This window comes from Microplitis demolitor, chromosome 1, assembly GCF_026212275.2.
Source record: "Microplitis demolitor isolate Queensland-Clemson2020A chromosome 1, iyMicDemo2.1a, whole genome shotgun sequence".
NCBI classification, from domain to species: Eukaryota; Metazoa; Arthropoda; class Insecta; order Hymenoptera; family Braconidae; genus Microplitis; species Microplitis demolitor.
This window is the reverse complement of record NC_068545.1, coordinates 18,401,470-18,421,643: the sequence shown is the minus strand read 5'-3', so window position 1 is coordinate 18,421,643 and position 20,174 is coordinate 18,401,470. Positions and strand designations below refer to the sequence as shown.

The following is a 20,174-nucleotide window of genomic DNA, read 5'->3' as shown; positions in this document are numbered from 1 at the left end:
CTCTTTAGTCTTAGAGACCTTGAATTACGACAATTAACAATAGTTGTTGTTGAACCGATAATTGATTATTTAAATTCTTTTTCAAATTACTCTGGTCAATGCAGTTGTAATCTTGCTAAATAAATTTTCATTATTTTTTTATAATTATCTGTTTAACAAACAAAGAAAAAAACATATATATATGTATATATATTTCGCAAATCCCTGAGATTTTCTCTTGAACATATATAGAATTAAATAACGATGAAATATCTTGTTGCATTTTATTTTAAAAAATAACAAATGTAAACATATTAAAAAATAATAGAATGAGGAAAGCGAATGAGAGTTAATGTAGTAATAAGATATATTTATATATTTTTTTTAATTTTTATATTTAAATTAATTCAGCTCTGATGTAAACATAAAATAACACCATATTTTTTTATGATCATCGTGATAAATTGGTGGTATGATTAGTTGTCCTACATATATATCAATAGTAAATAATATAATTTTTTTACCTGTCACGGGTATTTAAAAACATATATGTGTAAATATAACATGACATAAATAGCTCAGCTATATTTTGATACAACTTACACGTGGGTGAGAGTTTTTCTTTAGAATTTAATTCTATACGCACCGGAAGTTACGTGACTTTGACGAAAGCTGAGGTGTAGAGCACAACGATATTATTAATCACTCGAGTATTTACTAAATAATTATTACTTAATTTTTAGCACTTTACCAATGGAGCGTTTACTTGAAAAGTTACCAGCCGCTATACGTCAAACAGAAAAAAAAAACATTACAAAATTAAATTTAATATTTTGTTATATTTTTGAAAAATTTATTCAAGGTATTGATTTATATCCAGGATCATCGTCTGTATGTCAATGTCGCATGTTAACATTTGTAGTTTTCTAGTTTCCGCCAGCTCATCCGGTTAAATATACACATATAACCAATGTATATGATGGATGTTGATATTAAATATTAACACGTTATTCATTTAATTGTAGAAAGAAGACAATATTTAACCGGTATCTCATTATATTTATCAATGAATACCAGTGTAACTAGAGTGATAATAATAATGTTTGTACTGATCATAATCCACTTTTCATTATATATTTATAAAATCTTCATTATTTATTTACTCTCAAGTCACGAAGGTATCAGCAGTTGTTTTATCACTGTGAAATGCACACCTCGATGTATGATTATTTCTTCCTCATTACAACTTGATAAAATTACAAAATTGTATTATAAATTTATAAGAATAAGTGATATGATCCTGAAAGCAGACAACTAAAAATTTTCGAATTTTTCTTTTTTCATCAAATCAATTCCGAAAAAAAAAAAAATAAAAAAAATGCACTTGTAGAAAATTTAAACAACTACAAGTGCAATTTTTTAAAAAATTTTATTTATTATTTTTTATCTTTATTATTTATTAACAAATGATGAAGTGAACAACTTTGTTATTTGTTCAATTAAAAAATAATAAATAAAAGTAGTGTATTATGGTGCAATCGTATGTTAAATAACAAGAACAATATATTGTTTAATTAACAATCACAGCGAATAAATTTAAAAATGAGAATAGTGCACTTTGGTATGTTAGTGTAGATACAAAAAAATTGCAGATATTGTGCGATAGACAGTGTGCATAGAGAAAAATTAAAAAAATCTAAAATATATAATAGAATATGAATAAGAAAAATAAAATTTAAAGAAAGAAAAGAGAATGTGGAGAGAGGTTGTTTGTTAATATAATATTGTAATAAGTGGGGGTAATAATAAATCGTTCACCTGAGCCACTTGAGTTTACTGCGGCGATCGCGGCATTTCTGCCAAGTCGAACGTACGTTCAGTGGTTCAGTACTCGAGCTAACATCGTACCGATCGTGTGTCTTTTTACTACTCCTTTTATTTTAAATAAATTACTCAAAATTACAACTTTACCTAAAAATAAATAAAAATGATAACGTCTCGAGGTTTACGTGAAGAAGTGGTTATTTGATTATCATCAGCATATGAAGACTAATAAAAATTTTAAAATACAGCAATTGGATACAAGGCAATTGTTTAAATAATTAATCCCAAGAATTTAAAAAAAAAAAAAAAAAAAAAAAAAAAAAAAAAAAAAAAACAAATAAATGAATAAAAAATTACAATTACTGAAGTAACTCGAAAAATCTTAAAACAGCTCTCACACACTACATATACATACAAACATACATATTCTTATATTATTTATAAACTCACACCGTATTCTTCCATTGGTACGTTCGTTATCGCGCCAAGTAGTCGGCACACTTGGGAGTCGACTTTCTCCTCGTGTCGTCGTCGCGACAAGCTGGATAGGATAACTTACAACCAATTTGTTTCTTTTTTTTTTATTGATCAGTTCAATTGTCAATGTTGATACTATTGTCTTTTAAAATTTTTTGTAATTAAACCTGAGTGGATAAATTTAAACTGAATTAAATACCACATATTTTAAATATATTTGAGAGCTGCAACGAAGAAGAAATAAAGTAACGACATCAATGAGAAAAAACGGATGAGGTAACTGTACTTGTAACGTGTGAATACCCAAACATACATACAAATATCATCCGGAGGAAGAAATATATAATATATTAAATATATCTATATATTTATAACAACATGAGGATTAATCGAGGAATTTGTGGCAAACTCCAGGGCGGATTTCTCAGACGATGGTGTACGTACTGTTTATTTATTTATTTTTGTTAGATAATTGGTAGTGATCGATGCTTTTAATTTATTTACCGGTTGATCTAGTTGTGGATAACATTGAGATGATATATCTAGTATATCTAGGTTACTAGTTTAATCCGAGATATTGCAAGTCAATGGTTTTATATAATACTAAATAGGACTTTTGAATTTATTTTTAAACTGAGGCTTTCATTATTTAATTTTTAATGGTTTTGTCAGCTGATTGTTAACTTAACATCCTTGTAACGCGACATTACTTCTTATGGTTAAAATATAAAACCATTGTGATATTTGTATAAATTTTTATAGACATTGAAGAACTATAACGGTTTTTTTAATCTCTTTCTCTTTATATTATTGTAATGCTGAATGTCTCTGACTCATGGGAAGTTTTTTTTTCTTATTGAGAAACAAGCATGAGTGGATTAAAAATTTATATTTTTAAATTAATAAAAAAATATTAAATTACAAAAGAGAGTTTTGTTAATTAAAAATAAAATTTTGAATTTAAAACTGAGGCTGCTTCTTCGCGCGTTGATATCACCGGATCTTATGCTCCACGTGGGTGTGAGCAACCAGATAAATCTGTATATTTATATACATATGTATTAGATGAATAAATATATGCGGTAATGTATATTACATTACTTGATTTCATGGTCTGTCATATCAGTATGAGATCGCTTATAACGATGCTTCGTTTTTTCTTACTATTTTTTTCAAGACGTAAATCCACTCATTATTTTTTTCATTTCCACGTGTAAATTTTTTTCAACAAAATTTATTACTCAGACATTTATTATTGATTACTGATAGATTTTTTTATCAATTTATTCAATAATTTTAAATTATTTAATAATGATAAAAAAATTTCATTAAATTTTTTTTTTTTCTAAATACTTTTGGCAAGAGAGCAATGACTTGATAATGGCACATAAAACATGCTAATGTATAAGTAAACTGTCATTGCTTTTTATTTTATTTTTTTTTCATCCTTAAAACATGTAAATTTGAATACCGGAATTTTAGCGCAATTTAACATAATACTTTTTTTTATTTATGTATCAAACGCCGCTGAACTTTATAACTCAAATAAACATATGTATGGATATTTCATTCATTAAACTTTTTATCTTCATGGCATATTATTAACTTACCTAATTATCTAATCTACTGATTAAATATTTTAAATAAAAATAATATTCAATTAAAATAATTTTTTGTGCCATTCAGGTTGATGTAATTTAATGTTTAATCGGTATTTTTTTAAATTTTATTTTTTATTACGACTTATTGATGGAATGTCATTGACGACATATACTGGTAAACTCTATGTATATATGACATATACAGTCGGCATGAGACTTTCGGTTTAGGTATAGACACCTTTACCCGTCAGTTTCAAAACCGTTATCGTGAAAACTTTCTAGTCAATTCATCGCTTCAATGATCTAAACTCCGTTTTATAGGTAATTCTAAACTATTTTTATATATATACTGAAAAAAAATTATCTTTTGTATAGTAGTAAATCAATAAAAATTATTACATCATCAATTCCATATTTCAACTCAAGAATAATTTTCTCGACAGAAGAAAACCGAAATTTATCTACAGTACTCCAAAAAAAATCAGCATCTTGAACTAAGCTCAGATTTCTTTGATTAAGAAAATGATTTTGAATGAAGTCATCAAATTTTTGCACTAAAAATATATCAGATTAAAAATTTCCGTAGCATAATTTCTTATAAGAATAAAATAGAATATTTTTTTTCTAAGTGTATGTATTATCTTATGTTAATATTTTGAAATAACATTTGTCAATGACGTCAGTACTCTATAGAAAATAATTACACTTGGTCGTTTTAAGCATTTCCTATTTTTCATTCCACGTGGTTTTAAACCCAATGAATTTATCTTACATTAACATGTTTCGTATTTACGTAACGTTGATGTTGACTTAACTTTTAACAAAGTAGACAAATACTTGGGACAATAGAATTGGATAATAATTTATTTTAGTAATGCGATTTTTTATTTGATAATAAAGATTGTTTGGAAAAAAAAATTATATGTAAAGGAAAATTTGCATGCTCGACATAAGCAGATTGGCAACAAAATACATACACACTCGCACATACCAACTAAAATACTTATACATATATATGTATAAGGACAGAGTGCATTCCAACGTCGGGCAAACCCGAGTGACAGGGTACACACACTCATACCCAGTTTTCCCAGTTTATTTTATACATATATATTTATATTTTATATCGTAAACACATACGCACCTGCATGACCAGGCATCCCGACTCCAGTCGCTTCCAGAATTTATAATTCAAAATAATTTATTATTATCATCTGATATATTGTCGGGCTTTTTAAATTAATAATAAATGAATGAAAAAAAAAAAAAAAATAAAAAAATAAGAAGAATGATGACAAGTAAAATTACTTGGCTGTCATTAATATGAAATGGGTTCAACTGGACTTTACTTATATTTCTATGCACGAGGACGTGCAATTAGTAGTTATGATGGTTAGTAAGGTTACACAGGCTAGATGACATTGCGTAGTAATAATTGCAAAAATATAAATGCCACACGACCACAAAATAAATTATTATTATTATCGTTTTAAATGATCATGTAGAAAAAATATTTTTTCTTCATTAATTTAATCTGTTGCAAAAGAGCAAGATTGAAATAATAACACTGAATTTTCAGCACGTTTCATAAACACTGAAAGTTCATTACAGAATTTTTTACAATTATTGTTTTAAAATATATATATATATATAAATGAGTATTTAATATAAATAAAATTTTGACTTTATTCCATTGATAGTTTGCCTTCACTTTCAACTAAAGAAGTAAAATTGAGTAGACTTGATGTAAGTAATCGAGTAGTGCACCAAACACATTAACTCTTGCAAAAGTTATTTTCTGTCGTAATCTTTCATATATATCTATATAATATGTATCCAAGTAACACACGTAACTCTCAACTTGCTCCCGTAATCAGTAGATACAGAACAGTATAAATATATTACATATGTAGTCCATGAACTAAGAAGACTTTCAGTATAAGTATATGACATAATGACTTATTCTTCACAATATTTTTAATTTAATATTATTTCATTTATTTATGGTTAGTAAAATTATAAATAACGTTCAATAACATTTTAAAAGTATAGTTAAATGGTCGCAGTGATTTATACAGACGTAGTCTTCGCGTGCTTCGCGTTAAAGATTCCGTCTTCTTAAACTCGTTTGCCAGACAGAAGTCACCACCATTAATATCTTTAAAATTTTTTAATATCAAATTTTAATCCGTCTATCATTATTATTTATTAAATGCACTGTAAAAAATTTATGGAGTGATCGGGTATTAAATTACTCTGTATACGAAGTGATTTTTTTCTAAAACTCCGGAAGTTCCTGTCAGATTCAAATAAAATCCGACTTTACTCCGATTTTTTAAAACTTTTTCCAATAGAAATTTTTTTTTATTGATGTTAGAAAATTTTTTTCCCTGAAAATTTTCAAAAAATGTATAAACGATTTAAAAATATGGTTTATTTAGAAAGCGTTTTACGGTGGAAGTTGTGGTAAAGAAGAGTGTTTTCTTCGTCACTTGAAGCAGACACTTGCATCTTCCGCGAAAGTCCTCAGGCATTGTCAAAATGTATACATATTAAACATGGGAGAATAGATTATCATGTTATGTTACAGTGTACATATTATATATTTTTAAAATGTCTAGTACAGTGGGAATGAGAGCATTGAAAGTGTTTGCTTCCTCTGGGCCCACTGTTAATAAAATTTTTCACATTATTTGTCATCATTCTATTCAAAGATTTTATTTTATATCAGAAAGTAAAAACCCAAAGCATCCTCAGCATAAAAAAAACATTCACGATAATGTTTTAGCATATGCAATAATCGCGAAATTATCGGCTTATTTGGTTAAGATTGGCCGTACGATAAAAAGCTATTTATGTTATTTGCCTTTATTTAGAGTACTCATAAAATAATTTTTTTTTTTTAAATAATAACTTGCAATTGTGTTTCAAAGAAAGTTTATTTTTTTTCGGTTAATTATTTCAGGTAAAATCAATAAATTAATACAAAGTAACAATAATATTTAGAATGACGATGGAAATTTACGACAAGTCTTAAGTTGTTCTCCTTGCTACTCGAATCACGCTGACCTCGTATAAAAAAAAGGATATTGGTTGTCAGATGTACTAGAGAGAATGTCTAATACACTAATGTTATAAATCAAATTATTTAGTGTTACCTATTAGTTTTTTTTTTTTTTTTTTTTTTTTTTTTCATTAATATTTTCCGTAGAAGATAAAAAATCAATTGTAAATTCATTAATTCATTTTAAAGTAGGTGACAAAAAATAAATTGCATATGTACTTAATGATATATATGTACACAGCATGGATTTAATTATAAGTAATAAAAATTAGTTCAATGTCAATGAATTTAAAAATTTAAAACTTCACTTATTATATTTATACTGGTTAATTATTCATATTATTATTATAAAGAAAACACGTGATCGATTATATAAAAAATGAAGATGAAACTTTAACTCATGACGTACATCAATTAGCTGAAAATTAAATATTGATTAAAGTTAAATTTTTTTTTTAATAGACAACCGGATATCCGATAGAGGAAGACCGGATGTCTCAGTATGTTTTTTACATAAATAAATATTGAGATAAATTTTCTCTTATAAAATGTCGTATAATTTAAAATATTTTTTTTTAATTTGAAAATTAAATGACTTGAAAAAAAAATCAGAGCTAGTTCGAATAAATTTAACTGAAGATAAATTTTCGTGGAAATTTCCATATTCAAATTAAAAAGGTATCATGACATCACTAACGGCCTTAAAGTAAATTAAACGAAGGTAAAAAGTTTAAATACGTAAATAAATATTAAAAGGTAATTGTACGATTAAATTAACCGGTTTTTGATATCATTAATAAAAAGGGAATTTTTTTCGGAGGTCATTGGAAAGATGGTGTATACTAGTAGGGCCATTGCTCGAATGGTCTTTCCAATGATCACCTTGATCAAATAAATATCATCATCATTTCTACCCTGTCATTAAATTTTTATTTCAGGGGCATCTTCATTACAAAAAATCCAAATGTCCATGACATTTTTTTTATTTTTCGTATCAGAATTTTACACTTAATAAATTATTGACCAATTATTATTATAATGACTGTGGCCAAACATCAACATCATTAAGAATGTGAATGTTTTTAATTATCAGCAGAAATCATTATTATTATTATATATATATATATATATACTTAAAAAATTATTTCATAATTAAATAAACTATGGCGTATATGTTATTGTGGGTCATTTTAAACATTCAATATTATATTACCAGTGAAAGCTACTCCAATTTCATACGGAACGAGTATTTTTTATTTCCTACCAACAATTACATTTGTATTGTCTGTTTTTTTTTTTTTAATTTTTCAAATTCATAAATTAGTGTATAAAAAAATAGAATATGGGAAATTACAAATTACCTAATGTTTACCGTTTCTACGAAGTGATGACAATATCAAATATATGTATATATATATATATATTTAATAAAAACCATTTTATTTTCTTGACATTAAAATATAAATATTTATGAGCTATTGGCACTACGGCACATACATATATTTGTATACTATACTATCTTTCGATGGAATTTCTGAGTCGTCTTTATGTGCAAATGATCGCAAGCTTCTAAAGATGTTGACTCATTTCAAAACCTTTTATTTTTATTTTTTCTTTATTCAAAGGGAAATTCAAATTTTTAAATATTTTTCATACACTATTTACCTTAAGTATTTAAACTGTATCTATGATAGCTAAAAAAATATATAAGATGATAAATTTCAAAAGGATTATTTTACAATGCTGTAGTAGAAATCTAACAATCGGCAGTGAAATAATAAAATTAAAACTTTCCAAGTTAAATAAATCCACTTGCTCATCACATATAAATTTCCTAATATCGAACTTGACCTTCGATTGAATTAAACGAATGACGACACGATTGAAATAAAAAATAAATATATAAATAAAGAATCAATTAGTCTATTCGTGTGGTATATCTGATAAATTTTCTGCTAATTTAGACATTTACATTGTTATCTGCGTATATAACACGTTATCTTAATGTATATAAATTAACAGTGCCCTTATAAAACGTTATATATATATATTATTACTATTATTATTAATATATATAAATAATATGAATAGTAAATAATGGGCTTACATATGAAGAGGAGTTGAAAAAATTGGAAAAGCGAATCGAATTAACTTCCGGTAAAGCCTTTTCTTGAAGATCGCATGCCGTGGAAAGTGATAGTATATGATAATATATATAGTTAGGTCGTATAATCTATGCCCTGTATTCTATAGCTATAGATTATTAGGGATCAAATAAGCTTCCGGTTTAATCGCCAATAACAATTCATTTTTTCTTCCGCATTTATTATTTAATATTGCATACGATCAAAAAAAATATATATATATATAAAAATAATAATAATATGACTACATAAGTAAACACGACAGGTCAAATGTCATTGAAAAGCAACATCACACTGCATGAGGTAACTTGCAGGAAGTTGTGAATTAACTTTTTATACTAATCGAGTTTACGTTTTTTGATATTCAAATTAAATAAATAAATATTTAATATCTATAAGCTTTCCTTATGATATCGTATTTTTACAAATATTGAATGTTTAAATTTTTATGATTTGTGTAAATTATTTCCTGTGTAATGAAAATATCAGCGATTATTATATAATTTTTTATTGTTACTAATAAATAATTTAATGTGATGTAAATTTTCTGAAGTAAATTTATGAATTTATAACTTTATCTTTTATGTAAATATTTTTTTATAGGCCTCGCTAGAAAAAAATGAAATTTAACTTTTACCGAAATAAATTTACATAGTTATTGAAAAAATATAATAATATATATATTTAAATAGAATAGTGATTGCAACAACTTTGATAATTAATTTTGAATAAAATAAAGACGAAAATATGGGCTTCTGAAAAAAATAAAGATTAAGTTTTGATCGTGAAGGGTAAATGATGACTATATATAAATAAAAGTAAACGTCCTTGCACTTTGTTCATTCCATCTTTACCTCATATACTTTACTTAATAATATGTCTATCTTAAGTATATATATATATATTAATTTATCCTCTCACATTCGGCCCTCAAAAAACAATTTTATCAAAATCATTACCAATTTTGAATAATTAATTTTTTGTTAGTTTACTTTTTATATTCAACTTATTTTTACATTATATATAAGTGACAAGATTTATTTAAAAATTTAAAATACAGTAGAGAGCAAAAAATAAAAACAATCAGATGTAATAATATAAGACATTAATAATCTTAGTGTGTATAAAAAATCTAATGAAATAAACGTCTGATATCAATTACAATACTTGAATAGTAATTTATTTAAAAGAATAACGTCAGGAAGATGACTATAAATTTATTTTAATAACAGTAAATGTCAATAATAAGCGAAATAATAACAAATCATGACAATGATTTATTCAAGTATTGTTGTACTTATTTACAGATAATTTAATAATAATAATAATTATTGCTATTAAGATATTATTCAAGCGGTTATTAATAAATAATCATTTATCTGCAATATTTCATTTAGATTGTCAATCATGTTAATTATTATTGACTATTTAAACAAACAAATAATTGCCGTGTACATTGCAAAGCGATTATTAAAAAAAAAAAGAATCATTTCACGCATAGAAATTTGGCTATTATGGAAATCACGCGATGATACACTAGAGTAAATAAAGAGTGTCATATAATTGACAATTACATGGAGTGACAAACCGAAAAAATTGACATGCAATCCACTGGGAATTATTTGTATTCCAATGGTTTCGAGTGTAACGAATAGATTTTTAAATTCAGTTTGTTCTTAGATCAGAAAGCGAACGATCCTCTGGAGAATTCGTGAAAAAACAATTGAACTTGACACAGATTTATTTACTTTTATAGCAATGGTCAATAAGAAATGTATGTCTGATTTACTTATACTGAGATTAAAAATAATAATAATTGATTTTAAACTTACAGGGACAGCAGTTGCAGCGGGCGTGTTGCTGATAATATTTGCAGCTGTTTTGGCAGCACTATTTCCGAATATTATGGAAATATTGATAAATCGTGAAGTATCTATACGAGAAGGTGGTCGTGCATATGGATGGTGGAAAGAACCTCCAGTGGTACCTCATATGAATATTTATATTTACAACGTCACGAATGCTGATGAATTCCTTAACAATGGCGACAAACCGATTCTTCAAGAGCTTGGTCCATATGTATATGTACAAAAATGGGATAAAACTAATATTAAATTCAACGACAACGGAACTGTCAGTTACAATGTCAGAAAACGTTTTGTCTTTTCAGAGGTATTTATTATTGTATTTTTTCTTTTAATACCTGCACAGTCAAAGTATTTCGTATCTGTAAAAAAAAGTCTGTGTTAAAAATTTGATGTTAAATATTTATAACATTTTTGTGTGTTAATTTAACACACTGCTTTTGTGTTGTTGAGCCTGATCATTTTTAGTACAAAAAATTTTTTTTACTGTGCAGGTTATTATTAAAAATCTAATAGATTATATGTTAAATAATTTTTTAAATCATGATTCACCAGCAATAAGTTATTTGTTATTTTGAAGTGCCACTCTATTAATTAATTACGATTTAAATAAAAGTCGAGGTTTATGCATAAGTTATCGCGTATTCAATAATATTCAATGACTCAGTAGTCAGTATAGGTGTGACTCAATCGTCTATTACAATAATATCGTTTTTTTACGTACAGTTGAAGTCAAAAATATTTTTTTTACTTAACAATACAGACATGAAAAAGTAAAATTATTATTAAAAAAACAGTTTCTTTCAGTAGAAAATAATGTATTTGGACAGCGTCAATTCATTAGTTTGAATAAATAAAACTTACGTTTAATTCAACCAGGTGGCATATAAATCAGCAAGATTACGTTGGGGTTAACTTTTACCAAGGGTCGCAAAAAAGGCAGAAATTTTTTCCTTTTCTTAGGATTAGGATTAAAAAAATAATGTCATTTATAATTGAAAGGTAAAAGAGTTAAGTTATATTGCTTGATAAAGTGAAAATTAATTCTAATGAATCTGTTGAAGAAGTTAAAAATAGTGTAAAGATAAGAACAGAAAGTCCATCACTTGTCACAACTCTTGTAAATAGATTCAATATTTTCTTTTATTTTTCAAATTATTTATATAATTAAACAATAAATTTATTTCATATTATCTGCATTCTTTAACTAATTGTTTTTTTCAAAACATTTAAAAAAAAAAAAAAAGAAAGCCGCCGGAACAGGGACTTGAACCCTGGACCCTCAGATTAAAAGTCTGATGCTCTACTTTTTTTTTTTTTTTTTTATAAATAAAGTTTATTTCGTTTCAGTCGGTACATTGATATTAACAAGAAGAAATATAACTTAAAAAATACTCTTAATTATTAACACAGGTTGGTGTTATTGGAGCTGCTGGGCACTGACGTGCTCTCGCATACTTGTTAGATAAGCTAGTGGCTATTTAGGTTTGTAATTACCTTAATTGTTTAGTTTGTGTGTTTATGAGTTTTAACTCAGTAAATGTTGATCTTAAAAAGAAATGACGGAAAAAAAAGACTATTGAAAAAACCGTCTTTGGATGATAATAAAAATAAATAAGATAGAGAAGGAGGAGGATAGAGAGAAAAATAAAAAAAATATATATATACAGTATTTACAATATTTACAAAATATATATCACGGGGGCGTGAATGTTTGTTTGGAGTTTAGTCTTTGTCTCAGTGCTTTGATGTGTGTGGAGTTCTCTGTTAACCACCAGTATTTACTGGATAGTCTGCTTGGATCCATGGAGTCAATTGATGGTATAGCCATTGAGTAGACCATGTTGGTGCTCCATTTGATGTCATTGATTGTTAATATGACTCTTTTGTCTGACTGATGTCTGCTCCAATGATAAATCACCGGAATATTGTTGTGGTCCTGGATGAGGCCCATGTGATCGATATGCGTGAAGGCTTGTGGAGTGATGTAACCGTTTTTTAGGCGGTCTTCAGTCTCATTAATGTCTGTGTGAGCTAGGTTATTTATTATGGTATTGTTGATGGATGGTAGTTTGCCAAAGTAGTCTCTGGTTAGTTTGATGAAAAACGAGTCAATCCTTGGGATGACCGCCATATTGTAGATGTTCTTGTTGCTAATGAACTGGTTAAAGTTTGAGTCCGCAGATCTATATTGTCCAAGGCACGCTCTTATGCACTTTCTTTCAAAGCATCTGAATTTTTCCATCAATGCTGCTCCGGTATTCCAGCAGACCGGAGCCGCATATGTTAGGATGGGTCTTATTAATAGCAAATAGCAGATTATTTTTGATCTGGACGATAGGTGCTTGTTGTAGAACAGTCTGCTATTTGCTCTGAAGGCTTTTTTGGCTTTGTCGAGTTGAGTTGTCATATGAGAGTGGCCTCTGAGCAGTTCATCCAGGTGTACTCCTAGGTATTTGACTGCTTTGACATGTGGAATGTCTGCATCAGTATCTGTTCCTGGAATTTTTGTGGTGATTTTGAAGGATTTGAGCTTTTTGACAGTTGTTGAAGATAAGTAGTGGACTGGTTTCCTGAAAATGATGGTTTCGCACTTGCTCGGGTTGATCCTGAGGTTCCATTTAGCATAATGGCTATTGATGTTGTTGATAATGATATTTAGTTGGATTTTAATTTTGTCCGGATCCTTGCCAGCTACATAAAAAATGGTGTCGTCAGCAAAAGCTATGGAGAACGAGTTGTTATTTTGGTTAAGTTGGTATAGATTAATGATTTCACAGGTGAGAATGTTGAAGAGTATTGGAGAGTTGACTGTTCCTTGTTGGAGCCCTTCTAAAATAAGGAAGATGATGGATGACAGTTGGGAGCCGTTTGTGGTGACGAACGATTTTCCAGATAACATGTCCAGGATCAGCAGAATGAGCCATCGTTTAAATTTTTTGTTGTGTAGGACGAAGATTAGACCTTTAATCCATCCCGAATCAAAAGCTTTTTCTAGGTCCAGCAAAGCTGCAGCTACTAGATATTTGTTACCTATCAAGGTGTTGACATCGCTGAGAAGTTTATGAATGGCATGAGTTGTTGAGTGTTGGTGCTTGAATCCGAACTGGTTGTTTGGTATAATGTTATGGTCTTCACAATGTTTGATGATTTTTTTGTTTATTATGATTTCGTAAACTTTACTGATGCTGGTGGTTAGACTGATCGGTCTGTAGCTAGATGGATTGGCTGGGTCTTTATTTTTCTTTAGCAGAGGAAGGACTTTTGCCCGTTTCCAGGCTGTTGGAAAGTAACAGTTGTTGATTGCATTGTTGAAAATTATTGAGTATGAAGTGATTATGTTGAAAGGAAGGTGTTTCAGAACTATTGGAGGGATATCATCAAGTCCACTGGAGATTTTATTCGGCAATTTTTTGACTATTGCTTGGAGTGTGGGAGGGTCACAGAAAATGTCATCACCATCTGCTGTTGGGTGAGATGCCGGATTTCTTCTGCAGAATTGGGTAATTGATGTGCTGTTAGCTCTTCTGGCCCTCAGATCTTCAATATATTCATCAGCTTTATTATCAGCCATTTCTTTGATTCGTGTGCCAATATTTGTGTGTCTTGGGGTGTTAATCGACTCAAAAAAAGCTCCGATGATGTTGAGCTTACCTGCATGGTCTGTAATTATGTTTGGGGCGTCGGCCGGGATGCAAGCTCTGGTTGCAACATTAGGCTCCACTAAATTTCTCTGGATGTCACCAATGATTAAGGGATCTCGAGGTCTAAGTAATTTGTTTATCTTGGGAAAGAAGTTGTCTGCCCGTCTATGATCGATTCTTTTAATTTGTGATGCCCAGTAGCTGTCAGTCGATTTTTTAAATTCTTTTTTCAGGTCTGATTTTAATTGAGCAAGTAAGTTTTTGGCTGATTGTGTAGCAGGTAAATTGGCTTGAGGGTCTTTTTTCAGCAGTTTATTTAATACTGTTAGCATGTGTGATTTGTCTTTCTTTAGCTTTTTGATTTTGGAGTTTAAATATTTGTCGACACTGTTGATGTTATTTTTGAATCTCGGGACCGATTCTTCAATTGTATCGCGAATGATGGCGTTAATCTGATCAAGGTGCTCGTCAATTTCTTGAGTCGATAGATTACGGTCATGAGGAATTGTCTGATTAAAGTTTTTTTCCAGTTTGTTTGTAAATTTTTTCCATTTTGTGGATTTATAATTGAATTTGTAGTTATGAGCTCTTACTGTGTTAAATTGTGTACATATGATAGAGAAGATGATTGCCTTGTGGTCGCTATCGTAGTCCGCTACTGTTATGGATTTATTGTTGGAGAAGTGGAGATCAAGTCTTGAGTCGATTATAATTATGTCCAGAATTGACTGGCCTCTGATAAAGGTGGGTTCACTCGGAGCGACAGAAGTCGCTCTGAATATTAAACCTTCATTAAGTTCCCAATTTCTGAGTTGCCTGCCTCTTTCATTTGTAATCGAGTCACCCCAGTCTTGTCTTCTTGCATTCAGGTCACCTGCTAATATGAAGTGGTTATCTGGGTTTTGTAGTTTGAGGTCATTAAGCAGGTTGGTGAGTTCATTAGTGAAGATTGTTTTATTGTCATGTGCAGCGTATGCCGCTATGATAAAGAGATTTTTGATTGAGTCTGACTTAACCTTTACTATTGTGTATTCCAGAATCGAATTATCTAGTGAAGTTGGATAGTTGATTTTAGTGAAGTTGATGTTATTTTTTATTAGGATAGCAGTGCCCCCGCCTTGCACTGACTTTTTTCTATCCGTACGAATGAACTCATAATTTTTAAAAGATAGTTTATGTTTTACGTTAAGTTTTGTTTCAGTGACTATTACTATGTCTAGATTATTGTTATTTGCGAAACATTGAAGATCGTAACGTCTTTGATTTGTTTGGATAGAATTGACATTAATGGCTGCGATTTTTAGTTTGCTCATATTATTTTGGTTATCCATGTTGGATTTGCAGGATGTTGAAAATTTGCTCGATTCTTCTCGAGTTTGTTTGGACTTGGTTAGAAATTTGGGCTATTTGAATATTAACTGCTGTCAGCATGTTTTTGTTCATTGATGCTATTTCATTTTTAAGATCGTTGATCCAGTGGGGGGTGCTGGTAGACGGCGGTGAATTGATGTTGTTATTGTTTTGGTGCTGAAATGGTTGACTACGTATATGTGTATCCTGAGAGTTAGCTGTGGCCGAAGCGTATGAGATAAGCGGATTAATTGTTCTTGTAATTCTGTTTACTTTAGACGTATTAATGGTTCTAGTCTGATGCTCTACCGACTGAGCTACCCCGGCGATGGAATCTGGAAAACGTTATGTTTTTTAAGAATCCCACAATTTTTCCTCAAAAAAAAAAAAAAAAACCACTGAAATTGAGTATTAATTAATTAAGAAACATATAATTTGCAATATAAACGCATTTTTTCTATGAAAAAACAATTAAAAAGAGTATTAAAGGTAATTAAACAAAATTAAGATTCAAAATTTTAAACCTTCATTTCATCAATAGATGTCGCCACTTTTGACTGGCCAATCAAAAGCTAACAAAAAAGCGGTAAAAATTTAAAAATGAATGCGTGATTTAGCTGAAAGTATGCATTGTTCGGATGTATATTATTCAAGTTTCACTCCGATTGCGAAGAAAATATGATCGTCCATACGTAACCGCTGCACTATAAGGAATTATAATTTGCATATCATCCGCCGTAACGCTCCGTCGACTCGTCTAAGATCATGATGACGATGATGATAAAAAACTCGAGGTCTAGAATCACCTGACTTAAAAAATTGTTTCTATACCTCTGAATCCGTTGATTCCTTGCTCATCAACAATATTTCAGAATATGAGAAGTTGCTTTACCGTGACCTCTTGCTTTCCATTAATATTCAATTAAAACTCTGTATAATATAAATGGAATTAAATATATGTCCTTTTACTTCCTATAGAATTTATTATTATAATATGGATATTTAGTCTGCTATAATACAAATTATCTAAATAATTTATTGTTGGCAATAGAAAATAGAGAGTGAAAGTGATTTTTATTGACGAAATAATTATTTTAATTGTTAGGAATTATCCAGCGGTACTGAGGATGATTTGGTGGTCGTACCAAACGTGCCAATGCTATCAGCAACCAGTCAGTCCCGTCACGCAGCTCGTTTTCTACGGCTTGCCATGGCCTCAATTATGGATATCCTTAAAATAAAACCATTTGTCGAGGTCTCGGTCGGTCAATTACTCTGGGGTTACGAGGATCCGTTGCTTAAACTCGCCAAGGACGTGGTACCAAAAGAACAAAAGCTACCGTACGACCAGTTCGGATTATTGTATGGAAAAAATGGCACTCATCCAGATCAGTACACAATCTTCACGGGTGCCTCGGACATCACCAAGTACGGAATGATGGACCGATGGAATGGTAAAGATGGTTTCAAACACTGGACCACTGATGAATGCGACAATGTACTGGGCGGGGATGGCAGTATATTCCCACCTCACATTAACAAGAATTCAAAGCTCAAGGTCTTTGACAAAGATCTCTGCAGGACTCTTCCTCTCGTCTTCAAGGTTTTATTAATAAATAATTATTTTATCAATTCATTTATTGACCTATGAGTTTAATAAACTTTTTTTTCTTATAATCTCAGGAAGAAGTGATGGCAGAAGGCGACGTTCCTGGATTTAGATTTGTGCCACCTAAAGATGTATTTGCAGCAGCTGATCGCATCACATCCCAGCAGTGTTACTGTCCAGCTGGACCACCTTGCGCACCAGAGGGTACCTTCAATGTATCGCGTTGTCAATATGACTCACCAGTTTTGCTCAGTTTCCCTCACTTTTATTTAGGTAAATTATTCTAGTACATTTATATTTTTTTTTATTTTTATTTGAATTAAATGACGTTAGTTAATGAGCATATATTTTACAGCTGATCCCGCACTACGGGAAGCCGTAATTGGAATATCACCCCCGGATGAGGAAAAACATCAATTCTTTATTGACGTCCAACCGTTGATGGGAACGACACTTAGAGCTCGTGCTAGAATTCAAATAAATCTTGCTGTTAGTCAAGTGCGTGATATCAAACAAGTTGCATCTTTTCCAGATATTATCTTCCCAATAATGTGGTTTGAAGACGTAAGTTTACATATTTTATTATTAATTATTTATGTAATTATATTGTTAATTGTGTTATTAATTAAACAGGGTGTAGATGGCTTACCGAGCCATGTGACGTCACTGCTGAAGATGGCTGTTGAAGTGCCTCCGATAGCACGTGCAGCTCTTTCGGGTGCTATTGCTGCAGTAGGTGCCATTGTTCTTCTCGGTGCGTTATTGTGTCTTGCCAGAGCGGCAAAACATCAAGAGAAGCTTCATTTAAGCACTCCTCTACCTCCAGGTGCATCTAAGCAAGGAAATATTAATCCTGGTTTTCAAGGTTCCATGAAGTAAAGTGTAAATCAGACATAACTTCAAGTTAAGAGATAATGGCAATTTTTAAAAAATATTACTATAGACTATTTTTTTTTTGTTTATTTTAATTTTTAATTTAAATAATTCTGTGTTGGACAATTGAACAATAACTAGATTTATTATAGTATATTTTAAAACTAACATGCCGTCAAAAATCGTCATGTTCTATGACTATCACGCAATTGTTGCAAAAATAACGATTGTATAATTATCGTGGGAAAGCTAAAGGTTACAGAATAGAGTCTTATGTCTTATATTTTATTCAGAGGGAAGGTGAAAGCAAGAGAAAGGGACTGATGCTCAATGGTTTTTTGTGATTAATTATTTTAATACACAAAAAATATACAATAAACTAAATTATAAATAACTATTTTTATCTCTATTTCTTGCGTTTTTTACCTACTGAATACAAAAGCTCTCTTTCTTTAAAATCAGGGCGGGTTTTTTTTTGATTAATTATTACAATTTTTTAAATTAAAGATTCATGTAATCTCACTCAGTTATTTGCAACGACCGATCGCCCATTTTTTTATTAGTGGGTCGAGGCCGAGAGATAACGGGATCTTTGTAGAAAATAAATTTTTGACAATTTAATATTTTTATCTGTATATTATGTCGTTTTGATTATTCGTGACTCCTTCGCGAAAATTCGACCAATATATTAACATAAATATTTTTTTTTCATATATAAATATATAGATGTGTGTTTTTTGTGATATGAATTATAAATCGAATTTTAATTTGTTGATCAAACAAAATAATTTAATAGCAAATTTTAAAAAGTGTGTTGGAAAAAATGTAATCTGGTTTTTTTAATCGTTTCAAAAAAAAATACTGATCGTTATTATTTTAATATTACAGTGCATGAAAATATAATTAGTATTATTTAAGTTAATAATATAAGTGAAGAGATGATAATTAAAAATTTTAAATTTTTTGTATTAGTGAGAAAAAAAATTTCTAAATTTGTTTCTTATTCCATTCCGTCCAATTAATAATGTATTTATATTGTATGTTTAATTATATTTAATGTTTATTATTATTATTAATTATTACTCGTTGTATATGTTATAAATATTATTAGGAAAAAAAATACTAGATTATTTGTTAGGTGAAAATAATTTTGTACAAATAAATCAAAAGATACCAAAATCAAACGCTATATATAATTTATAAAATTTCCTACATAGAATGGCTTAATATTTATGTAAAATGTAATAATTAACAGACTGACTTTTACATCAAAACTGTTCTTATCAATTTTTCAATGGCAATAGGCCAACACGTGAGAGGAAGTTTATCTATTTATCCAAAGATTAAATTACAGAAATATTTTTAATAGAAAATACTAGAAATGCTGAGTGCGGAACTTTTTTTTACTTATTGCCTGGTAAAAAATGATTGATTAAAATTTTGAGAAACTGGTTCTCGAGATAAGGAATATAAATTACAACTAATTTATATTTTTATTATTTACATTAGCGGAAAGTCATGTCCAGTAAGGGTTATCAGACATCATGCATCAACGAGAGCTCATGTATGATAAATGATTGACATAAATGCCTATGATTAAAAACTTAAAAAATCAGCGATCATAATTTTCATTAATACATAGTGTAGCATTTGAATATCATCGTTAATTACATAATAATAATCGACAAGATATATAAATATATATATTAAAAACTTTATTAAATTTCACAATATTTCATAAAAC

At 29.2% G+C, this 20,174-nt stretch overlaps 1 protein-coding gene across 2 annotated transcripts; it reads left to right on the top strand.

Annotated features, from left to right (window-relative positions):
• The first annotated feature begins 1,804 nt into the window (after nucleotides 1-1,804).
• Nucleotides 1,805-19,455, top strand: LOC103578663 (scavenger receptor class B member 1). 2 transcript variants are annotated; one of them, XM_008559813.2, is made up of 6 exons: nucleotides 1,805-2,716; nucleotides 10,924-11,261; nucleotides 17,054-17,551; nucleotides 17,632-17,830; nucleotides 17,913-18,121; nucleotides 18,191-19,449. In XM_008559813.2, the coding sequence occupies exons 1-6, from the start codon at nucleotides 2,659-2,661 to the stop codon at nucleotides 18,434-18,436; spliced, it is 1,548 nt and encodes a 515-aa protein (XP_008558035.1). In that variant the 5' UTR covers nucleotides 1,805-2,658; the 3' UTR covers nucleotides 18,437-19,449. The 2 variants fall into 2 exon arrangements, with proteins under 2 accessions (XP_008558035.1, XP_014300566.1); XM_014445080.2 differs by lacking the exons at nucleotides 1,805-2,716; nucleotides 10,924-11,261 and adding an exon at nucleotides 15,260-15,528 and having other exon boundaries at nucleotides 18,191-19,455.
• The last annotated feature ends 719 nt before the right edge of the window (nucleotides 19,456-20,174 follow it).

What these genes read in the sequence shown, in the direction of transcription:
- LOC103578663 (XM_008559813.2), top strand. Translation starts at nt 2,659, where the DNA reads ATGAGGATTAATCGAGGAATTTGTGGCAAACTCCAGGGCGGATTTCTC. An exon ending in CGGATTTCTCAGACGATGGT is followed by an intron (nt 2,717 to 10,923) that starts GTACGTACTGTT and finishes TTAAACTTACAG; the next exon opens with GGACAGCAGTTGCAGCGGGC. An exon ending in CTCTTCCTCTCGTCTTCAAG is followed by an intron (nt 17,552 to 17,631) that starts GTTTTATTAATA and finishes TTATAATCTCAG; the next exon opens with GAAGAAGTGATGGCAGAAGG.